The sequence below is a fragment of the Rhynchophorus ferrugineus genome, unplaced genomic scaffold (assembly GCF_030347505.1).
Source record: "Rhynchophorus ferrugineus isolate W39M unplaced genomic scaffold, kcgeb_rfMv2 rfM3, whole genome shotgun sequence".
NCBI classification, from domain to species: domain Eukaryota; kingdom Metazoa; phylum Arthropoda; class Insecta; order Coleoptera; family Curculionidae; genus Rhynchophorus; species Rhynchophorus ferrugineus.
Window position 1 is genome coordinate 6018040 of NW_027472582.1, and position 20823 is coordinate 6038862.

Consider the following 20823-nt stretch of genomic DNA (forward strand, 5'->3'; position numbering starts at 1 on the left):
GTATCGTCAGTATATGTTGAGGTTGAGGTACCTTCTTTACGCAAATGACACTGATTACCTTGCTTCTTCAAGAGTAGCACCGCATATCCAACGCAGACTTCAGAAACAACTCGATGAAACGGTCCAGTGGTTACATTTCAGGAGGTTGCAAGTCAACCCACAGAAAACCCTGGACTAGAATTTAAGGACTACAAACATTTCTTCGTCAGGACAACAAATTAGTAAAAATGTTCCAAATAGCGAAATAGCACAGATCGGCATCTAACAGGCATAATATCGTCATCAAACCTTACAAAATATCTGCAGATGAGCATACGAGGAGGTTTAACTAAAAATAATAAAAACATATTGGGTACATTTCTTGTGACCCTCGTATAAAGAATGCCTACAACTATAAACCACTTCCATTGACCAATCGCGGCCATCATCCAATTTCTTCTTTCTCCCATCCCATCGTCATCGTACGTTTCTCAATAAAAACGTTCCAAGTTCAAGTACGGAAGATTCAGTCGGCGGTCGGGACCATCTAAAGCGAAGAAATTCCTCTCACCGCTCGTTGAAAAGAATTCAACCGCGACCAGTACGTTCCGCGAAGAAAGTGTGCCATCCAACTGTAATATTTACGATGTCGCTTATTGTCTAGCGTCGATTATTAGCGATCATCAATAGAGCAGTTTGGTGTGGAAATTGTCAAGGTACTATGTGTATATCGCTGAAGAAATTGGAGTGTTATATTATGTTGAAATTGTGCGACTCGAAGAACTGATCGAAAGTGACACACTGTTTGTTTGGACTTCGGAAAAGATCGAACTGTTTACCGGTCATAAATATAATAATTTGTAAGGTAAATATGGGTTAATTTTGTTCAAACAGTTCGGAAGATTGGAAAGTCTTTCACTTTCCGGCATCGATGAGATGTTAAACACATGACACATTTGAATGGATTTATTATTGATGCTATTTTTGATGTTCGTTTGCTCAATTAACTATATCCACTTTGGAATATTGACTCATTTAATCAGTATACGGATAATTACTACGTGAATTTTTAAAATACAGTGACATAGTGACGGTGAATTAATTTTAAAGCTAATGTTACAAATATTGAAAGATGATTTTATAAAATTATTGGTACCATACTAGTATTAATTAATTTATTAAATATTAATTAATTAGTTAAATAATTATTGTCACATTGTCACACTAAATCCTCACCCACTTAACTGGTATAATAGATAATGACTATATGTGAATTTTTAAAACAGATGATGACAGCTGATACTGTTTTTAATTGTTTTATTCATTTTATGGCTTATATATAATTGGAAATACTTATTGAGAAGACTGCTTGAAATGTATTTATAGAAATCATTAAAAATTGTTAAGATCTTGGCGTATTTATTATTGCCACTTTTATCATCATTATGTTACATCAAAATAATATGCAAGATCGATAATATACTTCCTTAAAATTACTTTAAGGTAAATGAAATACAGAATTACCATAATTTGTAGATGTTTAATATTTTTATAATTTTTTCATTTTACAATGTGTGTTGCATTTTAGAACTATTATATTTTAAAAAAGGAGTAATTACTGTTAGAGTCACATTTGGAAGTACCTAGGATTGGAAATCCCTTTCAAATTCTGGCATCAATGAGATATTAAACACATAACACATCTCAATGGTTTTGTCATTAATTTTATTTATGATGCATGTTCATTCACTTAACAATATCCAATACATTGAAGAAATGTATGTATGCTGTATATTTTTTTACACAGTATTATTGTGGAAGTGAATTCATGTTAAAGTCAATGATGAAACTTGTTTTAATCGTTTTATATATTTTCTGGCTATATATGTAGAATAAAACTTATTCAGAAGACTGTTTGGATTTTGGTTAATTTATTAATCCTAATTGTGCTATCAATGTAAAATACTCATGAATCTGATTTCTTAAAATTACTAGAAAGTAAATGAGACACAATAGTACCACCACCACCATTACTACTCAAATGTTTAAAATATGGATAGATTTTTCATATTGTTTTTTACGAGAGAGGTTCTGAGCTTTTTAGAACTATTTCAAAAAGGATATGGTTTTAGATAAAATACAGTCCGGAGAGTCATAGTCATATTTGAACGATTTACATTAGTTTTTAAGAAGTTTACGTTACGTGTAAGTATGTAGAGTTGAAAATATAAAATATTTTAATGCGTAACAACTACGTACAAAATAATCTTGTGAGTTGAATTAAGCTCGTTAATATATTATGAGATAGCAACCTTCTGCTGACGATATGTCCCATCAATTGGGACAAGCTTTTAAGTATCTTAATTAATGAAGAAATAATATTCATTAATTTATTAACATTATAGAATAACATATTAATTAGTGTTCATTATTTCTGCTTCTACAAGTTTCCTGACCATTGTAGATCTTTAACATTTCTTGAAACATAAGGTCAAGCATTTCTTGTGAAATTTGCCGAATTCTTGTCGGTTATGTGCTATTGCTGATTGTCGAATAATTGAATTGATATTGGTAGACCTTGTTGACACAAAAATACTTTTTGTATTAATTTTATTTTTTAAATGTATACATCAATTTAAAAATATGATTAAGTATGAACCAGTGATAGACGCTACTTTTTCAAATATTTCGGGCAATTTACGGATTTCATCTCGAAAGAACGATATCTTTCGAGGCCAGCAGCGCTGCTCAGACCGATCACGACTAATATATCGGAACAAGTAGTAATCAGAAGGGGCAAGGTCTGGAAAATACGGCGGGCGCGGTAGCACTTCACCTTTTACTTTTTCCAAATATGTTTTCAACAGTTTTGCAACATGTGGTCGAACGTTGTCATGCTGAAGAATAAGACTGTTGCGTCCTTGCTCGAATTCCAACCCTTTATCGCGCAGTGCTTGGCCCAAGCGCATCAATTGTACTCGCTAGCAATCCCCATTGATGATTTTATCCAGTAATGCCCTCAAATCCTCGTCTTTTTTTGGTCCTCCAAAACGCTTTTTGTCTTCGGTGTAAAATTACCACTTCTAAAACGTTGAAACCAGTACTCACCTGTTGAAACCGATAAGGCATAGTTGCCATAGGCTTCATACAACATTCGATGATTTTCAGCCGCCTTTTTCTTAAAATTCAAGAAAAAAAGCACAACTTCCGCAAATACGATTTGCTCGCTATAAATTCGGACATTTTCAACGCACTGAAAAAAATGTATTTTGATCACACTTCGACGGACTGACACATACTGAAAATTGAAGCCTGTCATGTGTGAATTCAACAAATTGGTTACAAATAACCAGGTATGGTACATCCTTTTAAATTAATTGATAGGCCTCATAGTTAAATATTATTTTATTCAATATTTATGATAAATTTTACAAAAAGCCACTAATTATTTTTGATAGCATTTACATTCAGTGTAAAGAATAGTATTGTTGTTATCACTGTTATCTTATTGTTGAGTATCACTTCAAATAATCGAATTGATACCCATTTTAATATATTATCAATTAGTATCACAAGTATTAATCTAGTAGTTCTGTATCTATATCTAGAAGCTTTTTGATAAATAATTGGCCGATTATTTTATTAGCTAACATTCAGCTTAGTCAGAACCAAATAATAAGGCAAAAACAAATAATATTTTGGAATGGGATCTGAAAATTAATTTACGGGCACATAAAAAGCCCTGCTGACGAATTAATTAAAACTAAAAAGGTCGTGATGGATGAGTCTAATTATAGAAATCAATTAGAAACGTGGGCTATTCTCAAGGAGCCCCACTTTCCTTTAATTAACGATTTTCACGACAGCTACCGTCTTTCCGATGGAAGTGATTAAAGTGGGGTTCGGTTAAATATTGTGGTATTTACTGAATATTTTTTTATAATTTAATTATTACATTGTTACACTTTTTGTTACTCTTACTTTCATTGTTTACTCTAATGAAATAATGTTTATACATGTCACTGCTGTATTTTTTTATTATATGCACCTCACTACTCAACACCACACAAGATCAGATGGTTTGATTCTTTTCAGTCTGTGTCCTGTTCTGGCGGTATCCAAAAGCTGCAATACTTCAATATTCTCATGAGAATGGAGAGAGTCTTTCCTCATGCCCCCTTGCAATTCTCTTGATTTATTGACTGACCGTGGGTATTTGAAGGTCTCGATGTAGTCTCAGGACTTTTTTCTGAGAAATTTGTATTTTATTTATGTTATTCTTTGCAGAACATCCCCATAATTGAACTCAGTTTCAGTATTTGCTTGTATAATAGCAGTTTATTATGTAATGATAATTGTGATTTTGTTCCAATTAGCCAATACATTTTCCTATATTTCAATTCCAGTTTTTTTCTGCTTTATATGTTCCTTCCAGTGCAGTTTTGCATCAAGATTCATTCCGAGATATTTAACGTTGTTGCTTTATGGAATGATAGTATTATTTAATGTCACTGGTGCTTGTAGGGTCTGATTGTAGGCGAACTGCACATGCACAGATTTACGTTCGTTAATTTTTATGTTCCAAGCTTGTGTCCAATTATTTATGCTGTCACTTGCCTGTTGTAATTTTCCTGTGGCTTCTTCACTATTGTCTCCGACAGCTATAATCGCAGTATCATCAGCAAATGTAGCTATCGTAATATTCTCCTTTTGTGGTATATTATAAGTGTATAATATAGCATACTTTTTTGCTTTCGTAGGCCTTTTCAATAATATCTGTTATTCTGTGGACCTGATCAATTGTTGAGTGCTTGTTAATAAACCCAACCTGGCGTGTTGGTATTAGGTTTTTTCTCTGTATGATCGGTTTTATTATTTTCAACCGGAGTTTTTCAAAAACCTTAGATATTACTGGCAGCAGTGATATAGGTCTATAGGTTTTTATTTCGTTTGGTGACTTTCCAGATTTTGGGATCATTATAATTTCCGCCATCTTCAAAATGCCTGGGACATGTTTTAATCTAAATGTCGTGTTGATCAAGTTGGTGAGTTTTATAATTCCCGTTCTTGGTAGTTTTTGCAGTAATTCTCCTGTTATTAAATCGTAGCCTGGTGATTTTCTGGAGTTAATGTCAGTTTTAATAACTTTGGTTAGCTCTTTCGGCGTGACCAATTCAATGATCGAATTTTCAGCTTCTATGTCCGGCAAATTATATTCAATATTAGTTTCACTTGGTTTGAAAGTTTTTTCTAGATATTCAGCAAATGCTTCTATTATTTCGTGATTGTCACGTGTCCAATGCCCACATGGGTCTCTTATAGGTGGACTGTGTAGACACGACGGGTTTAGATATTTCGTGGCTTTCCAGAGTTCTCAGATAGTCGTTTATGGAGTTGTTTTTAATTTTCAGTATTTCCCTTTTCAGTCTTTGGATTATATTGTTTAAATTATTTTTATTTTCAGATGTTCTGTTTTGTTACCATTTTTTTTTCGTAATTTTCATTTTTCATCTACCATTTCCTTCACTTCTATTGGATAATTAATTCCTTTAATTGTATTCTTAATTTCTGGAATATTATTCCAAGCAGCTTGTTGAATATCTACTACGAATTTTTCCGCTTCAAAATTTAATTGTGCAGTTGTCTTGAGGGGTACCTTTAGTTTGTTCAATTCTTCAGCAAATCCTTCCCAGTGTGTTTTCTTGTTTGTTAACGTTGGGCTTCTTTCTTTTCTTATTATATTTTGCTCAACGTCAGAATCACTGTCGTATGATCTGAGCTTAGCTCAAAATTTTCTTCGGGTTTTATATAGTTGGATGTTATGTTTCTTACTAGGAAGAAATCTGACAGGTCTGAGGTTTTCTCTTGATCAGTCGGCCAATAAGTTGGTTTTCCAGTTGACATATATTTACTGAACATTTTTTTTCTTACTGAACATCTTTATTAGATACGCTTAGTACAATCTTAATTTACAATTAATTTATTACTACTTTTCCTATGTACTTGGATTCATTAACAAGCAAGACGAGTGCGAGAAAATACATTAGTATGTATTCCTCAATTATAAAATTATAATTATTTATTAATAATTAACTTATAGCTATAGTTTACATTAAATGTATACATTTTATATAAGTTCGTATGGTTTTGTTCGCTTCAATCTCCTGACATCCTCCGCGCTGTCCAGCAGTTGTATTGCTTCCACATTAGTATGATTTAGTAATCTTCTTTCGTGTTTCAAGTCGAAATCTTGGATAACTTCGCAAATCCATTTGATTTCCAGGTCATCGTGCAGTTCTTTGGTTACATAGCGATAGGCATTGGTAATCAATCGAAGAACCTTGTTTTTATAGCGTTGTATGACTAATTGATTTGAATTTTTAGTACAACCCCATATTTGCACCCCATAGGTCCAAATTGGCTTTATAATTGTCTGATAAATCAGTCTCTTTGATTTTAGATCCAGTTGAGAATATCTTCCGACTAACCAGTATAGTTGTTTTATTTTGGTTCTAATGTGTTTTGCTTTTTGTCCAACGTGATATTTACTGAACATGAAATTAATTATTAATAAAATCATGAATTAGTTACTATAATTTATTTGCTTGCATGTGTGAGGAAAAACTTTGTTACAATTTTTTCTTCAGAATAATATTATTAAACATGTGTTTGTTATATTATTTTTCCGCACTTCTTGAGGTTATCTAAGTTATAAATGTTTATGTTTTTTTTAGAAATGAAAGTAAGATCACGTAGAAGAATAATTTTGTTATGCTTTTCCATGTCATGTCATGGCATGTCACTTTACTTCATGTTTTTTTTGTAATTAATAGTCCAAACATATTAAATAATAAAATAATATATAATGGAATATTAACATTAATGACCACGCTTGGTCAGGTATAGAATCATTTTTCTTTTTGCCCTTGAATCAAATGTTGGCAAGGAAAAAATTTATTTAAGTGTATCATATACTATAGTTAATCATATACTACATCTTCATTTATATCTTAGTAGAATATATTGACCCTAATGGTTATAGGGATATCCCTTGATATTTATGGTTTTGGATCATAGTCCAATCCAACCAAGGGCTATATATGCATATTACTGTTAATTTTTTGAACTGAAACAAAACATATTTCAACCTCAAAAGATTTGCAGTCTTCAAATAATTAGTATCACCTCAAGGCCGGAAATATATAGAGGAACACTCACATGCATTGTTAATTTGAGCTCTTTACTGTTAGAGTATCTCAGCATTCAGGATCATCTCAAATTGAGTCTATTTCGATGAGGGTAAATTTGCATGAGATTAAAAATCCGTAGAGTGATGTTGTTTTGCAAATGGAAATTATATGGAGTATTGGTTAGATCTAATCAACCACGTTTAGTATTGTTCAGAGAAATTGCTTTATTATGTCATTATTTGACCAAAAGTTTTTTTGTTATATTCAACACTAAAATAATTACTCCTGAAGCATCTAACCAATCTGAGGGAGAACAGTGTCTCACCAAGAATAATCTTATTAAGCAAAACCATATAGTACTATCAATGGCAATAATGAAATACGAAATTTCCTGCGCGTGTCAATTGAAACGCTCGCTAATCTATTAAGAATTCAAGAACCGTTCTTCGGGTGCCCCACTTGTTCGGTGCTATAAAGATGGTTACAAAAAGTCGGACAATTTGGCAAAGGTTCTCTTTCGAGTCGTTGATTGATACGTGCTGGCGACCATGAATTTCTTGCGGTACTTTTCGTTAAGTAGTTTTTTTTTTCATAGTTTTAGATCGGCCGTTCTAATTTAGCGATTTGCATAATTTATGTAATGGTACTTGTTTTTTTAGAATGTTGACAACACTATATTAATTTTTCTTCTTATTGTGAATTGTGTTAATGTTGCTAATTATAATTCATTGTTTAATAGCCATTATTCTTTTCATTTTCTTTAAACACTTATATTTACTAAGGAACAACATAATGAAATTATTATGACAATATTAGAAACAAACTAAAATGCCGTGCAAATATTCGAAAAACTACAATTAGCATCAAAATTGGTATATTATTATATTGGTCATTTTTTTTAGTTCTTCAAGAAAGTACATTTTCTATATATAGTCTGTTCAAAGTTATTTTGTACATACATCATTTAAATTTGTGATATCAAAACGGCGCAATGTTGCCGCATCAACTCCGAGTTCTAGTTCAGTTAGGCTTTGATATACAACAAAATTCTAATGTAAATAAAATAATTGAACAAAAATGTTATCGAATATAATTTATTTCAACATTATAGTATATCTAAAAACTACAGTTAATTATACAGCCACAATAGTTTACAGGTTAGAGTTATAACCTCCTGTCACCATTGATTTCAAGAATTATGCATATGTCTGACAACCGGACGACTTTGACAGGCTCATTCGTTTACGTGTTCGAACTAATCAGACAACATTGTCTCTCTTTTTAGATTAGATTAAAATGAGAAGGAAAATATTGTCCTTGATGACCTATGTACAAAAAAAAACTTAATAGATTATAGATACACTAGCGACCCGCCCCGGCTTCGCACGGGTGCAATGCTGATACTAAATTAAATACACTACAGAAAAAATATGAACGTTGTATATAAAAACATAGCGGCCCGCTCCGACTTTGCACGGGCATAAAATATATATGCCTATGTCACTCAATGAAAACATGATTAAAATCGATCCAGTATTTTTGGTTCATTCATTACTGCCCTTGGCCTGCACGCATTAAATTTGGAGTAAAACAATTCCTCTTCCCCTATACTTACTATGAAGATTTCCTGCTATCTTTGGAATATCTAAATTCATACAATTTTTATTACATTACACATTTTTAAACGCAAATTTTAAATTTGTAATATCTCCGAAAATATTTGTTTAATTTACATGCTGTAAGGAACCATATTGATCTATATTAATTGCACACTGTATTTAAGGTACTTAATTCGATAAGGATTAATGCCGTATTGCTTAAAATAGCTTCGTAAATAAGCCATTTTCTCACGTAAAAAGTAAACAATAAAAATGGTTAATGTGGGTTATCCCTAAAAGATAAACATATACCATCGCGGACTTTTTTGTTGTAGACCTTTTTATGGTATACAATACTGTAGTACATTAATTTGATCTAACTTGTAGGGTTAGGCAGCGTTTTTGCTAATTGCTAAATAAGCCTAAAAAAATAGGTTAATTTACGACATCACGTTAGAAACCTCTAAAATTAGCAATGTTGCCTTAGTATATTATGCATGTATTATACATACAAACCTTCCTCTTGAATCACTCTATCTATTGAAAAAACCGCATCAAAATCCGTTGCGTTGTTATAAAGTTATAAGCACACATACGGATATAGGGACAGAAAAGGCGACTTTGTTTTATACTATGTAGTGATTTTGCATTGTTTGATAAATTGATCTAGTATTATGATAGAAGATATAAAATAGTTTATATAAAATTTGTTCTAAAACTTCTTATATTTTTGATTATTAGGTATTATATAAATTATTTATATAATTTTAATTTTGTATTGGGTAGAAGGTATAGTATGATCAATTTTAAAAAAGAAATACTTTGTATAAAAATTATTTTGTTATGAACTTAAGAGGATATTATATTTTCATAATTCAATATATTCCTTAAAAGATACAGAAAATTGTATTTATATTGTCATTAGATTTGCATTTTTGCAGGTATTGTAAATTTTATAGGTAATAAAAAGAAAGCAAAAGTTGTTCAAATACTATAAAACAGACACAGTAGCGATTTTCTCCTACCAACTTCGTATTTTTATGACAATGAAACGTAATTAAAATTCTAAATGAAATTGTGTAATAATGTATCCATATATTACAATGTATAGATCTTCTATTTAAATGTCGAGTAAATTTTATAAATATGAAATAGTAAACCACGTTTTCATTGTTTCTAAAATTCTAGTTAACATTTTTGGAACTTTGGTTCCAATTCTTTCATTACACTACTCTGTACTATCTTGAAGAAAGCTTGTTGATTAATAAATTTGAATTTATACTACCTGATAATAAAAAATGGTCGTCAATGTTAAATATTGAATGAAACATTTTTCGAAAGAGAATTTGAGCTTACATGGACAAATGTCTCGACATTATGATGCAAGCTGTAAAAGCCTATATTGAAATATTTCAAGTTTTCAATTTTTAGAGAACCTCTAAAGAGATATTAGGAAAATGAGAAAAGGTGACGTTTTCCAACTAAATATGAATGAAATGAAGAATATTTTGAAGCGGCAGAAGAGCGATAAATCATAATACCAGCTAAATCAGGCGCCTAAACTAGATATTGAGATAATTCGTCGCTTAATTCACTGATTTTGCCGAATCCTTCAGCTTTGTGACCAAGAACATTGTCTTTATGAATGATGGTTCTTTTCTTATATATACAGGATATTTTTTCTTGAATATCTACATTTAATTTATCCAAAATGTTATAATAATAATCAGATGTATCGTTTTATCTGTGTTGAGGTAATTTACAAACAAAATTCCTTTCGTATACCACTTCCTTGGCTGATTTTTAAAAATGAGTTTGCTTCGGAGCCCTAGAGCCAGGCTTCTAAAGCCAATTGTTGTGATCCATCACCATGACAACGCAAGTCTCAGCCTTAGTGATAAAATGATACCTAAAATCCGTTGTTTCACTGTTAGAGATTTTTTTTAATTTAAAAAATAATTTCATAAAGCACAAGGCACATATGTTACAATTAGTTATTCAATATCTAGTAATTTCTCTTTAGTATTGTTCTAAAGTACAGACCTAAGTTTATAGATCCATACTTAGTTAGTTTTTAATGAATGTTCTACTACTGCCCTCCACATAAGTTTAAAAAACAGCACAGTTTTCAAACATAGGTTAACTATACTGATTCGAGGGGTTTTTCTCTATTTGTGTGTATAATTTTGACATTTTTATACTCACGCAATCCCACTTGGTGTTTTTTTCAGAAATCGTGTAATTTCTTCGGTGACCTTTGGTATCCTTATACCGTTGTGAGTGTCCTCAATTCATGGGGAGTTAATAATATTGTGAAGAAATTTGTTTTGTGCTACCTTATAGTTTCATACCATATGTCCGCATTGGCTTCAATATTCGTTTATATAGTTACAAATTGTTCTGGAGCGATAATTCAGATTGTTGTCCAAGCTACCACAAAATAATTTTGGTATTATAAAAAATTCTGCGCGTTCTTTTTCAATATGATCTTTTCACTTGGGCTAGTGTTAGATAATATGGCACCAATTGTGTAATTGCGTGTCGCAGCTATAAATTAATTTAAAAGGATTTATAACAGATGGTGTTACTGTGCGTTAAGTCCCATCGGGTAAATCTGTAACCAACTTTATGTTGAAGCATCAGTAACAAATTCTCTTTTGAGTATGTTTTATTATGTCGAAGTGTGAAAAAAGGTTATCAAATATTGTGTGAAGCTCATGCTGAATAAATTTCAACATGTGTGTTGAATGCTAGTTTTGGCGTTTCAAAAGTGGTGATGTTGACACCGAAGACAAAAAAACATTCTGGATAGCCGAAAAAAGTTGAATATGAGAATCTAAAGACATCATTCGATGATGATCCATGTAAAACGCAAGAAGAATATGCAGAATTGTTGAGAATAACATAAGAAACAATTTTCAATTGCTGGAACAACATCGGAATTATTCAAAAGCCAAGAGACATTAAGAGAGGTTTGACCATCTATGATATTCCTGAGAGGTATTGTGGGCACACCCAAATACTATAGGACTGATTACCTACATCGAAACTTTCAGATACCCACAGTTAGTCAAGAAATCAAGAGAATTGTAAGGGGGCATGAGGAAAGACTTCATTCTCATGAGAATATTAAAATATTGCAGCTTTTGGATACCATCAGAACAGGACACAGGCTCAAAAGAATCAAACCATCTGATCTTGTGTAGTGTTGTATAGTGCATATATTAAAAAATACAGCAGTGACATGTATAAACATTATTTCACCAGAGACTGAGATAGGGCCGATGGGACCTCCTTGTTATATACCTAGATTTAAGTTATCATAAAGACAAATTGTAGGTTAGACGGAAACGACTAGTAACAATGTTTTAAATTAAATAATAATAAAAATGTATGATATACTGCTTCAATGTTATAATTAAAAAGAGTTTTCGGATCGTATTGGAAATGGTGGTGAAAAGAGCATCCATTACATAATATATCGACGATATATCGATATATCAATAATTAAAAGCAAAAAAATCATGATAACCATCTGGTCATTCATGAACATCAACGGAAAAGTCATATATCTATGGCTGCAAGTTAACGCTCTCTATTTGTAGGGATCAGTTTGGTATGGTATACTATGAGCTGCTAAAACCTAATAAAACCATCAGTAGGGTTCGCTATGGAGTATAATTGATGCTTCTGAGATGACCATTACACAAAAAAAGGATCAGAATACGAGCAAAGACACAACAATGACAACATGACAGCGCTCCACCACATGTTGACCTGTCGAAGAAGTGCTTCACTTCTTATGAAGATACCAAAAAATGGGTAGATTCGTGGATAGTCTCAAAAGATACATCGTTCTTTCGAGATGAAATCTGTAAATTCCCTAAAAGATACGAAAAAACTACCGGTTATCGATGAATAAAATATACTGTGAATAAAATACATTGTACCCACTTTGCACGATAGAGCTTCAAATAAAAAAATCCTTTAAATTTAATTTATAGGTCTTGTATAATGAATATTTGATAAATGATAAAATCCTTAGGAAAAATGAATTCCAAATTGTAATTCTACCGATGATGAATAGGACTTATTAAGCAATGTAACTACCGGGTACACATTGCAATACAATAACTGCGATAAAAAATCATAAACAAGTAAAAGCGAAATGAAACAAAAAAAAGAATCTCGAGTTTCACCAAAAATATCTTTGCAAAATCGAATAGCTTTTTCTGTTACGTCGAACCAACCCGTAAAAAAGCGTGAAATCCATCGAAATTCGACAATCCTAATCTGGTCAGTTTCGATCACCAATCAATGTGGACCGCAACGGGGTTAATTTTGAGGTTATGACAAGTGCATACGAAACGGTGGACACGTATCGGCCGGTGCGTAGCACGTTGAAATGGTCCGATGACACAATTCGGTATTGAAATAGAAAGTGGAGCCGTGAAAAATGTGACGGAAATTTTAATGAAAAATCTTGCAAGAAACTCTAATTGTTATAAAACTGATTCGGTACTATAATCGGGTACTAGTCCACGGTGAATGGTGTGATCGAGAACAGGCCAACATGTTTTGGCTCAGTAAAAGTATGTGATATAATTTTGTTGATGTTGTGAAGTGAATATCAGTGAATAACATGTAGCTCATAGTGATTATAAAACGTATTTATTGGATTTTCCGAACCATCTATCCATCCATTTACGGAGCATATCATTATATTGTCCCTATCTATTATACCTTGATTTTTTGGACATAATTTTTCATGATAAAGCAGATTCAACAAGTTGTTTCCGGAAGAAAATGTATAGGCATCAAGGTGCTTTGAAATAATTCGGCTTCAATCAATCATCAATTTATCTCTTTTTCTGTAATGTTTCTTCAATACGACGATAAAAACATGTTAAGTGCTTGCATGTATTCTGATCATCTTTTGATTTCATCAACAGAATGATTTTTTTTTCAATTCTGCTATTAATTTCGATTCCCAGGCTTCCATTACTTTCGATTTTTATACCCAGATTATTATTAATGCTTTTATTTGTTCTATTTTTTAGTTCGTGTTATTATTTAATCGAAAATTTTGCGTATTTTCAAACGTATTTATTAGATCCTTCGAAAATAAGTGACTACTCCAGTAACCCATCAATTTGTGGAGCATATCATTATAACAAGTAAATTGAAAAGTCCCCGGCCTGACATGTAGATGGCGCTTTTTTAAAAAGCCCTAACCCTCAAAAGAAGCGTGTATAAATTTGACAGCTGTCGGATGATTAGTTTGTGAATTATACATTTTGAGTGAAGCAGCTTTTGTTGGTGAACCGTGAAAAAAAAGGATAAAAAGGAATTTCGCGTGTTGATAAAATATTGCTTTTTGAAGGGAAAAAATACAGTTGAAGCAAAAAATTTGCTTGATGCCGAGTTTCTGGACACTGCTTCAGGAAAATTAACCATCAAGGATTGGTATGCTAAGTTTAGACGTGGTGAAATGAGCACCGAAGACGGTGAACGCAGTGGGACGTCCAAAAGAGGTCGTTACCGACGAAAACATTAAAAAAAAACAACTAAATGATTTTGAATGACCGAAAATTGATATTGAATCAAATAGCAGACACTCTAAAGATATCAACTGAACGTGTACATCATATCATTCACAAATATTTGGGTATGAAAAAGATCTGTGCAAAGTGGGTGTCGCGCATCGTTTCACTCTGAAGTCCAAGTTATGGCATCTATATTTTGGGATGCGCATGGAATAATTTTCATTGACTACCTTGAAATAGGAATGACCATCAACAGCGACTACATAGCGTGATTGGATCGTCTGAAGGACGAAATCGCCGAAAAACGGCCGCATTTGAAGAAAAAGAAAGTGCTGCTTCACCAAGACAATGGACCGTGTCACAAGTCAGTGAAAATAATGGCAAAAATCCATGAATTGGGCTTCGAATTGCTTCCTCATCCACCGTATTCTCCAGATCTGTCCCCGAGCGACTATTTCCTGTTCCCAGATCACAAAAGCTCGCTGGGAAGAAATTTTCATCGAATGAAGAGGTTATCGCCGAAACTAAGGCCTATTTTGAAGCAAAGGACAAATCGTACTACAAAAATTGGTATCGAAAAGTTGGAGGGTCGCTATAATCAGTGTATCACCCTTGAAGGGAATTATGTTGAATAAAAAAATGTCATACATACATTTCATATATGGTATATTTTCTACTTACAATTTACCGATAATTTTCAGAATATTTTTTGCTTACAATTTAATTTTTTTCTAGTTATATAATAATGAGGTCTACAATGCATTTTGTTTTGATTTTAGTCATGGAAGCAGCTGCTGCTGCCACCAACGTTGGAGTATTCGTTTCTGCCCTAGTGGCAACGCTGACCTACTTGAACTACGAGTACTTCGATACCGAAAATAGGCCGATAGATGTGGCCACCGACCAACTCCTTGACCGATACGATTTCATTGTGGTGGGTTCCGGTTCAGCGGGTAAGAACTATAGATATTTTTAAATAACAAGGCATCCTAACGAAAATAACTGGTACAATCAGGCGCCGTGGTGGCAAACCGCCTCAGTGAAGTGGAAAGATGGAACGTGCTACTGTTAGAAGCCGGCGGTGACGAAACCGAGATCTCCGATGTTCCTTTAATGGCGGCTTATCTTCAACAGTCTCAGCTCGATTGGAAATACAAAAGCGAGCCCCAAGGTCAAGCCTGTTTGGGTGAGTTTTGAAACATTTCAACCTATCATCGGTTAGTAATATTTCCACATATTTGCAGCCATGGAAAATGGACGATGTAACTGGCCCAGGGGTAAAGTTATCGGAGGGTCATCGACGTTGAACTATATGTTGTATCTTCGAGGGAATAAGAAGGATTACGATATATGGGAGTCCCTGGGGAATCCTGGCTGGGGATCCGCGGACGCCCTTTATTACTTCAAGAAAAGCGAGGATAACAAGAACCCTTATTTGATACAGACGCATTATCACAGTTCCGGAGGATATTTGACCGTGTCGGAACCACCGTACAGGACACCTCTTGTAAGTTTTTGAAATTACTAGATTTGATTTAATGTTTGCAGTATTTTGAGTAGATTTTTTAACTATTTGCCTAGTAAATAGATAAGATTTTCGTCTATTTTTGGTGTGGAAAGCATACGATTACTAATTTTCACTGTATACACTGGCCCTCACTTTGGTTAGTTTTGGAAGCTGTTTTCCTAAAAATTATTAAGCTTCTTGGTATGGTTCCGTTAGATATGAACGAGTGCAAAATGATTTTTAGATTTTTTTTATTAATCTTTTAGAATTTCAACAATCTGCCGTCGGCGATAAGTATTATTGTATGATTTCCGTTAATAATATAACTATACTGACATGTAGAAGAACCCTTCAGTAAGTGATCTTGCTGTACAACTTATAATCTAAATATTATTCTAGATGTTATTCTAACATATTTTAAAAACTATTCTAACTTATTCTAGAGATTATTAAATCTCACTCTATATGTGTCTATTAATCAGTTCGTATGGTAATTTTCGTTTGAGCCTATACAATACCCTATCATCGGGCACATTTAACTGTTTGGCGAGTGTATTGGGATGCACTAATAGCCTTTCAGAGTACTTCGAATCACACTCGTTATGGATTCTAAGGGGATATCGCGTTGGTTTGTCGAATTAATTTGAGAACTGTCATCTCTACTGCATTTAAACGTGGTAGCGGACCGATCTAATTCTCGCTAACGATAGAGCAATATTCTCAGATACAGATGTTGAGGTTTCTAGCATTTTTCCTGATAGTTCTAGAAACTATAGACAAAAATATCAGTTTAACTATAAACAGTTTTGGTTCATTTTGTGCTACTCTTTTTTGTAACTATGGAAAAGCATATTGTAGGATTTTAAATGTAATGAAACTATTAGGATTTATGTAGAATTTAATACTGAATAAAATGATATTATTATATTCAATTTATAGTTAAAAATTCTGCAAAAAATGTTAAATATGAGATCTTTTTGGTTTGTTACTCGTTAAATACAATTTTGTTTATACCTTAAAAGCTACTCCTTTTATACGCAAAATAACGTTATATTCGATTTTCTCATCATAATGTTCATAAAATATGAAAATTTTACCTCATTTCACCCTCAGAATAGATTTTTAACATTTTTTCCATATATATACTCAAGAAACATTGCAATTTTTGGCCATTTTTAGACATTTATCCATAACCCTGGTATGCATAGAGATACTTGGATAAATATATAACTACTTACATAAAATCTGATGCTAAATAACATGGTAAGGTCATTTTTCTATAAGTTTGAAAATTTTAGGAAATATGGCTTAAAAGCTGTTTTAACTGAACTCAAAATTCTTCAAATTTACCAGATGCGACACTTATTTTCTAAGGAAATACTAAGTAACGGCACTAGAGAACTCAACTGTTATTGATTGGAACTATGAATTTAAACGTTGATCGTTTTTTTAACTTTAAAAATAAGTTTGGTAACTCGCAAAGCCGTTGTGTGAAGTAAATGTTGTAAAAAAAACAGAAACACTTCACATAATTTCGCATATATCTCATACAAACCCTTTTCAAATGAAATATTTCGGTATATTCTAGTAATAGTAACAGAAAGAATCTAATCTGAGTTGTTTTCTAGGTGGCTGCCTTTTTGGAAGCAGGAAAACAACTGGGCTACAAGAACCGTGACATCAACGGCGAACATCAGTCCGGTTTCATGATGGCTCAGGGCACCATCCGCAACGGCGCTCGCTGCTCCACCGGAAAAGCCTTCCTCCGACCAATCAGACTGAGACCCAACCTCCACGTCGCCATGAACTCGCACGTCACCCGGGTACTCATCGATCCCGTGTCCAAAATCACGTTTGGTGTCGAATTCCTGCGCGACGGCAAATTATATCGCATCAGAGCCCGGAAAGAAGTGATCCTGTCCGCTGGTGCCGTAAACTCGCCTCAGTTATTGATGCTCTCCGGCATCGGACCCAAGAAAGAACTGGAGCGTCATAAAATCCCGGTGATCCAGGACCTGCAGGTCGGAAACAACCTCCAGGATCATATAGGACTCGGTGGACTCACCTTTTTGATCAACAGACCGGATTCCATCACTTTGGATCGGGTTTACTCGGTGGGGACGGTGATGCAGTACGCGGTATGGGGCGGGGGACCTTTAACGATAATGGGCGGCGTAGAGGGACTAGCGTTCGTCAACACCAAGTACGCCAATGCGTCTGACGATTTTCCGGACATCGAGTTTCATTTCGTCAGCGGATCCACGCATTCCGATCGGGGCGCTCAGCTGAAGAAGGCTCACGGCCTGTCCGACCTCTTCTACAACCGCGTGTTCAAGAGCATCGAGAATCAGGACGCTTGGAGCGTGATTCCTATGCTTCTGAGACCGAGAAGTCGAGGAACAATCAGGCTGAGGAGTAAACGACCGCTGGATCCTCCGCTGATCTACCCCAACTATTTCTTCGACGACTTTGACATGAAAACTTTAATAGAGGGCGCGAAAATTGGGGTTGCCCTTAGTCAGACGCCGGCTTTTCAAAGTTACGGCAGTCGTTTACACGAATTTCCGCAGTGCAGTCCGCTAGGGAAATATTCAGACAAATTCTTCGAGTGTATGATTCGACTGTACTCGGCCACGATCTATCATCCCGTGGGAACAGCCAAAATGGGACCGTACTGGGACCAACAGGCTGTGGTGGATCCCCAGTTGCGGGTGTACGGTATCAAAGGTTTGAGGGTGATCGACGCCAGTATAATGCCAAATTTGGTTAGTGGCAACACCAATGCTCCCGTTATTATGATTGGTGAGAAAGGATCGGACTTGATTAAAGAGTTCTGGTTGAAGAAAATATGAGACTAATTTTGTGGATAAATGTGCGATGAGTTACGAAACGAACTAAAGTATTTATCGCTTGTATAGTGAATGTGCCTGTTAGCTTATATGTAAAAATTTATTTATTTATTTCTGTGTAAGTAGGAAAAGCTTTAATAAATGATGTTTTGTTTTTCTTGTTTTCTTTACACAATAAATAAATCAGAAAATTCATTTTCTTTCTATACATTCATTTCATTCTATATATTTTAATGAACGTATAGAATACGTACGGCACCAGTTATATAATATATCGAGAAAATAATGTATTAGTGATTATTGAGCTATTATGTAATATATTTCCAGGTTGTAATTCACGTGTAGATATTTCGAAAGAATTTGGTTTGTCATCTTCAGGTCTTATGAATTTACGGTTATTTCGCTTTACGAATCGAACTGATGGAACCAAAAATGCTTAAAGATACAGCAAACCTGACAAAGCATTAAAGAAAGAAAGAAAAATTATAAGACCTTTCCACTTGCTCAATACTGAAAATACTTCACATAACACACACTTCTTGTTTTCGTTGTTTTAAACGGTTCAAATTTCATTGCTCATTTTTAAATGTCTGCAAAAGCCAAATTCAAAACAGAAAGAACAAAAAGTTAAAGGGAACTTTTTAATGTAAAAGTATTAGTTTAGTTTACTTAATAAGTTTCTTCATCTGGGATCGGTACTGTATATACCCGTCCAAGTGTGTACTGTATATATAAATAAACTAGCGACCCGCCCCGGCTTCACACGGGTGCAATGCTGATACTAAATTAAATACACTACAGAAAAAATATGAACGTTGTATATAAAAACATAGCGGCCCGCTCCGACTTTGCACGGGCATAAAATATATATGCCTATGTCACTCAATGAAAACATGATTAAAATCGATCCGGTATTTTTGGTTCATTCATTACTGCCCTTGGCCTGCACGCATTAAATTTGGAGTAAAACAATTCCTCTTCCCCTATACTTACTATGAAGATTTCCTGCTATCTTTGGAATATCTAAATGCATACAATTTTTATTACGTTACACATTTTTAAACGCAAATTTTAAATTTGTAATATCTCCGAAAATATTTGTTTAATTTACATGCTGTAAGGAACCATATTGATCTATATTAATTGCACACTGTATTTAAGGTACTTAATTCGATAAGGATTAATGCCGTATTGCTTAAAATAGCTTCGTTAATAAGCCATTTTCTTACGTAAAAAGTAAACAATAAAAATGGTTAATGTGGGTTATCCCTAAAAGATAAACATATACCATCGCGGACTTTTTTGTAGACCTTTTTATGGTGTACAATACTGTAGTACATTAATTTGATCTAACTCGTAGAGTTAGGCAGCGTTTTTGCTAATTGATAAATAAGCCTAAAAAATAGGTTAATTTACGACATCACGTTAGAAACCTCTAAAATTAGCAATGTTGCCTTAATATATTATGCATGTATTATACATATAAACCTTTCTCTTGAATCACTCTATCTATTGAAAAAAACCGCATCAAAATCCGTTGCGTAGTTTTAAAGATTTAAGCGCACATAGGGATATAGGGACAGAAAAGGCGACTTTGTTTTATACTATGTAGTGATGTAAAATAACCGTACTGAAATGTCGTTAAAAACGAGAAAAGCTTTTCAATTATTAAGCCTCTAGAAAATTTTTCATATTAGTTCCTTCAAAATCAGATAATATTTTCCTTCTCATTTTATTTTAGTTAAAATGAAATACAATTGTGTCTGATGGGTATACCATACCATAGTATGGTGGAAAAATTTGGATTCCAACAAATAGATCGGACAAAAACTCTAATTAAGGAATGGCATAAAAAAAAACTTTTCCTCCCTGTCATCGGATATTCAATTCAATTAAACTGATATGGGGTGTGGCAAAGAATAATTACAATAAATTTGCAGGTCGAGAATGATATAGAAACAAAACTGTACTTAACTGTCTTAATAAAATTATATATAAAATAATAAAACTGTAACTTGAATAACGACCCATAGAGAAAAATGTGAAATTATGATCTAATACTGACAATTACGGATTACAAGGTAAAGAGAGTGAAAACAACTAATAAATAGTAACAACTATATAATTAATAGAGAATAACTGTATGATAAATAT

The 20823-nt window shown here is 33.4% G+C and overlaps 3 protein-coding genes across 4 annotated transcripts in view; 1 reads left to right on the forward strand and 2 right to left on the reverse strand.

Annotated features, from left to right (window-relative positions):
• Window positions 1-20823, reverse strand: part of LOC143193783 (solute carrier family 2, facilitated glucose transporter member 8) — a 241696-nt gene that overhangs the window by 177692 nt on the left and 43181 nt on the right. The gene's annotated exons all lie outside the window — the stretch shown is intronic.
• The window catches only part of Flo2 (flotillin-2), a 374194-nt gene that overhangs the window by 68939 nt on the left and 284432 nt on the right, over window positions 1-20823 (reverse strand). The gene's annotated exons all lie outside the window — the stretch shown is intronic.
• Window positions 668-18822, forward strand: LOC143193778 (glucose dehydrogenase [FAD, quinone]). Of its 2 annotated transcripts, none has more exons than XM_076400158.1 (5): window positions 668-844; window positions 15093-15266; window positions 15329-15499; window positions 15558-15820; window positions 17449-18822. In XM_076400158.1, the coding sequence occupies exons 2-5, from the start codon at window positions 15095-15097 to the stop codon at window positions 18670-18672; spliced, it is 1830 nt and encodes a 609-aa protein (XP_076256273.1). In that variant the 5' UTR covers window positions 668-844; window positions 15093-15094; the 3' UTR covers window positions 18673-18822. The 2 variants fall into 2 exon arrangements, with proteins under 2 accessions (XP_076256273.1, XP_076256272.1); XM_076400157.1 differs by lacking the exon at window positions 668-844 and adding an exon at window positions 13327-13359.

What these genes read in the sequence shown, in the direction of transcription:
- LOC143193778 (XM_076400157.1), top strand. An exon ending in CCAAGGTCAAGCCTGTTTGG is followed by an intron (nt 15,500 to 15,557) that starts GTGAGTTTTGAA and finishes ACATATTTGCAG; the next exon opens with CCATGGAAAATGGACGATGT. An exon ending in CACCGTACAGGACACCTCTT is followed by an intron (nt 15,821 to 17,448) that starts GTAAGTTTTTGA and finishes GTTGTTTTCTAG; the next exon opens with GTGGCTGCCTTTTTGGAAGC.